This window comes from Columba livia, chromosome 2 (assembly GCF_036013475.1).
Source record: "Columba livia isolate bColLiv1 breed racing homer chromosome 2, bColLiv1.pat.W.v2, whole genome shotgun sequence".
Classification (NCBI taxonomy): domain Eukaryota; kingdom Metazoa; phylum Chordata; class Aves; order Columbiformes; family Columbidae; genus Columba; species Columba livia.
The window spans coordinates 100,325,961-100,333,606 of NC_088603.1; the positions used below are offsets into that span (position 1 = coordinate 100,325,961).

Genomic DNA, 7,646 nt, shown 5'->3' on the forward strand with positions numbered 1-7,646 from the left:
TAATTCCTTTTTGGTCCTATTTTTCATCCTGCTAAGGAGCAAAAGCCAGATATTTGAGAGGCAGTCCAGCTTGAAGGCAGTTGCTCAGCAAGAGGCCTCTGACTGCAGAAATGCATTTAAAGGCCTTAAGGATAAGGCAGAGCAAATCAATTCAGGTCAGATTCCAGAAATCTTCAAAGGCTCAACTATTGGAAGATCAGGCTGAAGACTGCTCTAAGTACTTACAGCCGGTATGATCAGAAAAGCAGTCCCGTTTAGATTTAAAAGAACTCTGAAAGTTCAACTGTTTCACTCAAAGGGCGGGACTGAGATCTAACGCAGATTCTAATTAAAATACAAATTGATTTCTTCATTAACACTATTCTGAACTAGCTTAAGGGAAAGATTAGACTATGATAATATCTTTTCACTGATATTCTCACTAAAATACAGTTTCATCCTCTACTAACAGACAAATACTGGGTATTTCTGAGAACTGCAAAGCTCCGTTTTATTAAAGATGCAGGAAGTGACTTTCTTATTTTATTCTTCTAGTAACAAGGAGAGTATTCAGAATAATATCCCCACTGAAATCCAGCAATTGCATAACAGCAAGGACAAAACTGTTATGATACATTTAGAACTGTGAAGACAGAAAAACAGGAAAGATATTGTCAATCAAAAAAGTAACAACCAAGTGAGCTCTATTTCTACTTTTCAGGCAGATGTCACAGACTCAAAGCATGTCTTGAGTTTGTTTTCATTTCAATATAAAAATGAAATAACAGTTTGACAGCTGGGTTTTTTTTGCTAGAATTAGTAACTAGACAAAGACATTATTTGCATTGATACCTCCATATCATAGCAAGTGAAAGTAATAACCTACATTACCATATTTCAGGGCGATCAGTAATAAAAGCCAGTTGTGCAATCATCTTCCCTTATATCAGAGAAAAAATGCTTTTAGATGCATCAGCCTAGACCACGAAACAAGCCAAACACTGCAAAATACTGAACCCATCTTAAAAGCCAGTATTTCTGAATACCCAAAAACACAGAAATAATGCCAATTCAATAAGTTGGCAGTGGGATATGGATCCTGTACTTTTAAATACACTGATAAATTTACTGAGAAAGAAATAGCCCTGTGTATCAAAGCAAAACAAAAATACTGGTGTGTGTGACATAGCATTTGATGGTCACAATTCACCATTTATCTTATTAGCAACCATTTCATAAACAGCTAACACGGTGCCCCTGCTCCCAGAAAAATGTAAATACTGGGTCTACAGATTAAGCAACCTATTTGTTGTCAGATATCCTCTGTTCAGATGAAAAAAAATAGTCTGCTGTCTGTTAACAAAGTAACAGAACGTCATTCAAGTCAACAACAGAAAATGAAAAGTCTGAGGTTTTAGTTAGAGAAGATACGAACTTATTAAGCATATAGTATCAACAGGATCACAGGAAAAATTGGCGTATTCATACTAGAGGGAAGCTACTCATTGACATCCATAAACACACACACACATATCACAAAATGACTTTTAGAGTAACAAAACCCCTGGAAAAAAAAAAAAAACAACTGCACACTACAACAAGTATAAACCTCACTGAACAGATGCAAAGTTTAAAACACTGCCATTTATTACTATTAACTGCATGGAAACAGTGCAAAAGGTACTGTTACTTTCTGTATTTTTTTTTTAAATTTGCGTGTTTGTCTAGTGGCAATATAAATCAAGCCTATTTCATCACAGTTTGAGACAGTCAATACAATTAAACTAAACAGAGAGCACTTAGCTCATTATGCACTATCAAACATACATTTTGCCTGTATTCTTACAGTTTGTCCAAAGTGCCCAAAAATACCAGAATCAGATTTTAAAGTACCTATCAAAGATAATAAACTTCTATTTTAAAGACAGACTTCTTCAAATACTCTTAATGTTACAACCTTCAAGTTCTTTTGAAACTAACTGCCCCTCACAGAGCAACAGCAATCAAAGCTTCGGGTCAACTCAGCTATAGATTTCTGCGATAGAGCCTTCATGAAAGCTTGACCTTGGGAGCTGAGTCAGCAAGCAGGTGCTCTCCACTATAAAGACAACTCAATGTGGAAGCAGGAAGACAGAATTAGAGCACCCCCAACCATTCCTTCCTTATGTAAGCAGCACTGTGCCTCATGGCAGCCAGCAACCCTCTCTGCAAGGCGCAGATGGACCCATTCAGCTGTAAACGCCGCAGAGCCTTATTAGATCTCCAATAGCCTGCTCACAGCCGGCTGAGAGGACGCTGCAGATACAACACTCGAGAATTCGCGGATGAAAACTTGTCACTGAACTTAAACGGCAGCTGGCAAGTTTAGGGACAAAAGAGTCCGACCCTATCAAAACCTATTTACTAATTTACAAGTGGAAAGAAAGCGGTAGGACAAGAGAACAAAACAGCTATGGTGATATTGGTGTTTCATCTTGCTACACTAGAAGTCATGGAACATAGGTGATAATGAATCATTAAAACATTTTGCTTAGTTCCACAATCATAACTGGATCAGGTTAGCTTAAAGCTAGCACAGCACTCAAACAAAACAGTAAGCAGTCAGTCCTCATGACTTCTAATGGGAGGAACAGAGGAAAGACTCAACATTCAATCCATGTATTGGACCAAAATGCAGAAATTATTTAAGATTTCCTCATATAAGGAAAGGTAGTTCTATTATGTGCTGGTCAATAATCAATCTGTAACTTAAAGCAATGCAAATCCAGATGCTCAGCTTCCAGGAGCACACTGCTGAGATGGATGTCCGTGCGCCCATTGCTCGGCATTTGCCAACACAAAGCAGCTGCACTCCTTGCAGGACCACAGAGGACTCCAGAAGTTGCAAAGCCACCCTGATGCACTGCAAGCAGCATAGAACCCTGACAGAAGATAGTATTAACAGTGCCATCGTGGCTGGTTAGATACTAAATAGATTGTACTGGGTCTGGCTGGGATGGAGTTAACTTTCTTCATAGCAGTCCATACCGTGCCATGTTTTAAATTTGTGACTAAAACAATGCTGGTAACACACCGATGTTTTAGCTATTGCTGAACAGTGCTTGTACAGCGTGAAGGCCACCTTTGTTTCTCACTCTGCCCCCGCAATGTGTAGGTTGAGGGTGGGAGAGAGGTTGGAGGGGACAGCTGATGTAAATTAACCACAGGGATATCCCATGCCAAGGAATATCATGCTCAGCAACACAAAGTCGGGGTAGTTCTTCCAAGGCAGCATTTGCTCAGAGACTGAGCATCAGTCTGCTTGTGGGAGGTGATGTCTGCCTCTGCATCACTTGGTTAGGTGGGGATTTTTTTGGTTACTTAGTTTGGTTTACTTTTTTCCTTCATTTATTAAACCGTCTTTATCTCAACCCACAAGCTTTTTCTTGCTTTTGCTATTCTAATTGCTAAAACTAAAAGCAAAGGTAACAGTTTGAGGGATTATTATTAAGAAAGTATTTCTAAGATATCCAATCTTAATTCTGATAAATATATTCATAAAAGGGCAGGAGAAAACATATACCAATATAAATAGAACACAATTTTCCCTGCACGTTTTCTTTGCGCAACCTTAGCTGCCCAATAGCAGCAGAAATCACTTTCTAGTGTCTCACAGAGACTCCTAAGGAAACTGAGTAAACAGAACTGCCCCTCAGCCAGTGCTTCTCAAATGAATGCTGGCAACGATGCACAATAGACTACAGAAAATTCACATGGCATAAAACTCTGAAAGGGCAAATGTGTAACAAGGCTTACTTAGAACCACAGTAGCCACACTGGAAACTCTAAGGCCACACACATGAATAATTATTTTTTAATCTCCTTCTCAAGTTAGAAGCTATGTCACGAGAACCTGTGTACATGTGTTATTAGTGTGTTAACACCAACTATGTGTTAAGACCTGCTTGTCCTTTTCTTTCTTTAAAAACATATGCATGGAGTACCATTTTTTCTAATGCATTCTTGTTTCATAGATATTCAAGGTCTCATCCTAAAATTTTCAGAAAGGCAAGAGCCAAGGACCTGCCACACCTTTGTAAAAGGATTTCCTATACAACTGCTGCTAAGCAGCCAGAGCAAGAACCAAGGAGCAGCAAAACCCCAAACCACAAAAGATTAGCTCTTTCAAGCTTCTTGAGAATCATACCCTATACTTGATCTACATCAAAGACAATCACAGAATGGTTAAGGTTGGAACAGACCCCTGGAGGCCACCAAGCCCAACTGCTCAAGCAAGGCCACCTACAGACAGTCACCCATGATCATGTATAGATTTTTTTTTTTTTTTTAATATCTCTATGGAAAGAGACTCCACAACTTTCCTGTGTAACCAATGCCAGTGCTCACTCACCCTCACAGTAAAAAAGTATTTCTTCATGCTCAGACAGAACCTCCTGTGTTTCAGTTTGTGCCCATCAGAGAGGTCAATTCAAACAACCCAATTAAGTTTAAAAAATAAAAAGAAAAAAAGAGAGAGACAATCACAAAATGGTTTTGGGAAAACACTACCAATGCAAAAACAGTTGTAACAGCAGCCTTGAGACATTGTTTTTACTATTTTTGCCTAGAGTTCAGGTTTTTATCTAGCATATTTAGTTTTCCTAGAACAAAGAACACATTCTAGTATTCGACATGCACAGTGGTTAAAGAAGTCTAAGGAAGCTGTGCAACAAAACATTATTGATTCACTTTATTTTCTTCCAAAGCTGTATCACCAAAAACATACAGAGTATACAACTACAGAGAGCAACAGTTCCCTTCTGTAAAAGACATTAGTGTACCAGGGTTACAATAATTCTGAGTGCCACACTAAAAAGAACAAAATCTAAATAGTACAATTTCCTATGCAAAATTCAATTTCTCCCACTAAAAATGAAGCATATGGAATTCACAACCCAGTTTTAAAGTCCATCAGCCTGTATGTGAATGGGCCAAAAAGCCAAAGGTCCTGAGAATATCAGTTCCCCAGATTCAAGCTGTCCTGCTCATCCAGAGCTTCTTCATTCATGACTTTCTGTTAGCCACATGTGAGTGTCAAAGAAAACGCAATGCTTGCCAACACTGACTTTGCTGTTGTCCAAAACTGCTGAAATCTCAAGAACCACAGACTCCAGAACCCACAATACACACTACAGGGCAGAGTCCTTGCCACTGCAGAGGTCTCTGAATACCTGTGGTAACCCTAAACCCTCTAATTCTAAACTGCTGTCTGCAATCAAACTACCTCTATGAAACAATTTCATTAATAAATGAGCAAATTCCTTTAAAAAAATACATGAAAAATATCAAACTCACAGCAAGTCCTGCCAGCCATACCTCTTAGCACAGAAAGAGTCTAAGAAAGAGGTCCAACTAACAAGCAAAACCAATATAGCTATTAGGCACTTCTTCTGGACAGTTTGTCTCAGTCTTGATCTTTTTCTCATTCATACACCATGTCATTATTACAGGAGCTTATATGCACATGATACATGTATACCCTTACAAGAACTACTAAAAAATTAAGTAGACATTTTAGTTAAAAAAATAAAAAAACTTTAAAGAAAACCCCTCAGCTTCCAAAACGGGTGCTCTTTGGGTTCTTTATTACATGTTTCTTATTTAGTGTACAAAAGCTGAGATCAACAGCTCTGACAACAATATAATAAAATCTTCTGGTAGGAACCTGTGGCCCATTTGGCTTTCCTTACTAGAGAAAACATTTTACCCAACTTTCTAACACTCATGTAACAGTATGGCATTTTTTTGCCTGCCAGCACATTTCAATTCTACAAAAAATATTCCACAGAAGGCTCACCTACACATTCCTCTTGAAGAGCCAGAACTCATCTGCAAGCATTCAGAAAAACAGACATCCCAAATTTACACTGAAAATATTAATTAGTTGAGCTTTCATGATGGAAATAGCCACGGTATTTGAACATTTTTTTGAAACCTACTCCCTTACAGTCCCCATTCTATCTAGTTTAAAAAAAAAAAGATAAAATATATAATTTATTTTTTTTTAATCTACTGCTACATGCTTGTGCTGGAAGAGAAGACACTGAAGAGGGTTCTAGGTCTACCTGAAACATTGTATTTTTGCAGTTTGTGGGCTTTATTCAGATACTGCTCACAGATCCCTAGTAACATGAGCAGGAATGAACTACACAAAAGAGCCATAAAACTCACCAGCTACAAATTGCTGTCAAAAAAAAAACCCAAGCCCATCAAACCAGTCCTGCCCTTAAGTGTTCTCTAGGCATCAGCAACACCAAAATACAAGCAAAAATTTAAAGTGTGATGCAGACCAGTACACGTTCAGGGAAGAAAACCTGTTCTTTCTTTTATACATACTCTCACTATCAACTACAGATGTGTTCTTTAAAACCTCAAACAAGAAAGCCTTCCCTCTTGTAGTCAGAAACATGGAAGAAGTGGATTTTCACTCGTTTGTCATCCTTTATTGGAAGCTCTCGTTAATGTGGCCAGGGGGGAGGGGAGGCGATCCGGGGGGAAGGAAAAGAACGGCGGAAGAACCCCGGACCCTTCCTGTCCTGCTGCCGCAAGCCCGCCCGGCCTCTTCCCTCGGCCGCACCAGCCAACCCGCTGCATGGACCTGCGTTCACAGCGCCCGCATTACGGCCGGGAGAAAGAAGAACGCAAGGCCGAGGCCTCCGGCCTGGGCCGAGAAACCCTCCTCCGCCGGCAGCCCCACCGACGGGGCAGCCAAGCGAACGCAACGGTTGCGCCGCGACCGGTTCCCTCCCGTGGGTGAGGGGACGTTGCAGCCGCCACCGCCGCTCCCCGAGCGGGAGGCGAGTCGCTGCGGGCAGGTCGGGGGTTCCTTGGGCCGGCCGGGCTCCCCGTCCGCCGCGCCGTGTGGGGCGGCGGGAGCTGCCCGCTCGGTATCATTCCGCAGGGCCGGGCCAGGCTCGCTCCCCTCCCCTCCGCCCTCTCGCCTATACACTCGCACAATAGACCCGGCCTCCACTCCCCCATATCCGGGGACTATATGCGCAGCCCGCGGAGGATTTTAGTCTCCTCGCAGCGCCCGCGCTTCCACCCCCCGGGCGCCGTATCGCGCTGGCCCGGCCGCGCTCTTTACCTGCCTCGGTGCCGGCCCCGCTAGTCTCCCTGCTGGGTTTGGGAGGCCGCCCCCTCGGCATGGCTGCCCCCTCCCTCCCCCCCACCCCCCCCCGCCCAGCTCGCGCGCGCACACACACACACACACACACGCGCGCACACTTGGCAACGGCGGAGGAAGCGGCGGTTGGTGAAGGGGGGACGAGGGGGCGGGGACGAGAGGGCAGAACCCGGCCCTACACACGGGCCGCCGGGGGCTCGGCGCTGCAGGAGTAGGCCCGGCCGGGAGCTGGCGCAAGCGCACACAGGCCTACCGGGGTCGGGGAGGGGGGGGGAAGCGGGAGCGGGGAAGAGGCTAACTCACGGCACGGCCGGGCGGCGCAGGCGCACTGAGGGCGCCTCACCGGCGCGGGGGTAGGGGGGGGGCACGGCAGCGTGAAGGAGGTGGCGGGGAGGCTGGGGTGCGCATGCGCGGAGCGCCGGCCGGGGGGACTGCATGTGCCGGGGGTGGGGGGTTGGGATATCCGGGGGCGGTGGCGCATGCGCCGGGTGCGGAGGTTGGT

General features: G+C 43.7%; 1 protein-coding gene across 7 annotated transcripts in view; it reads right to left on the reverse strand.

Moving 5' to 3' along the window:
- The window catches only part of ZNF236 (zinc finger protein 236), an 80,949-nt gene extending 73,310 nt beyond the window's left edge, over positions 1-7,639 (reverse strand). For 4 of the 7 annotated variants that reach the window (XM_065052994.1, XM_065052998.1, XM_065052993.1 and 1 more), the window contains exon 1: positions 7,448-7,639. In XM_065052994.1, coding sequence (XP_064909066.1) covers positions 7,448-7,625 — 178 coding nt within the window. In that variant the 5' untranslated portion in view covers positions 7,626-7,639. Of the gene's footprint in view, positions 1-5,815; positions 7,067-7,105; positions 7,258-7,447 lie in introns of those variants that run through there. The other 3 variants (XM_065052997.1, XM_065052996.1, XM_013367918.3) reach the window with 2 other exon arrangements.
- Between the last annotated feature and the right edge of the window lie 7 nt (positions 7,640-7,646).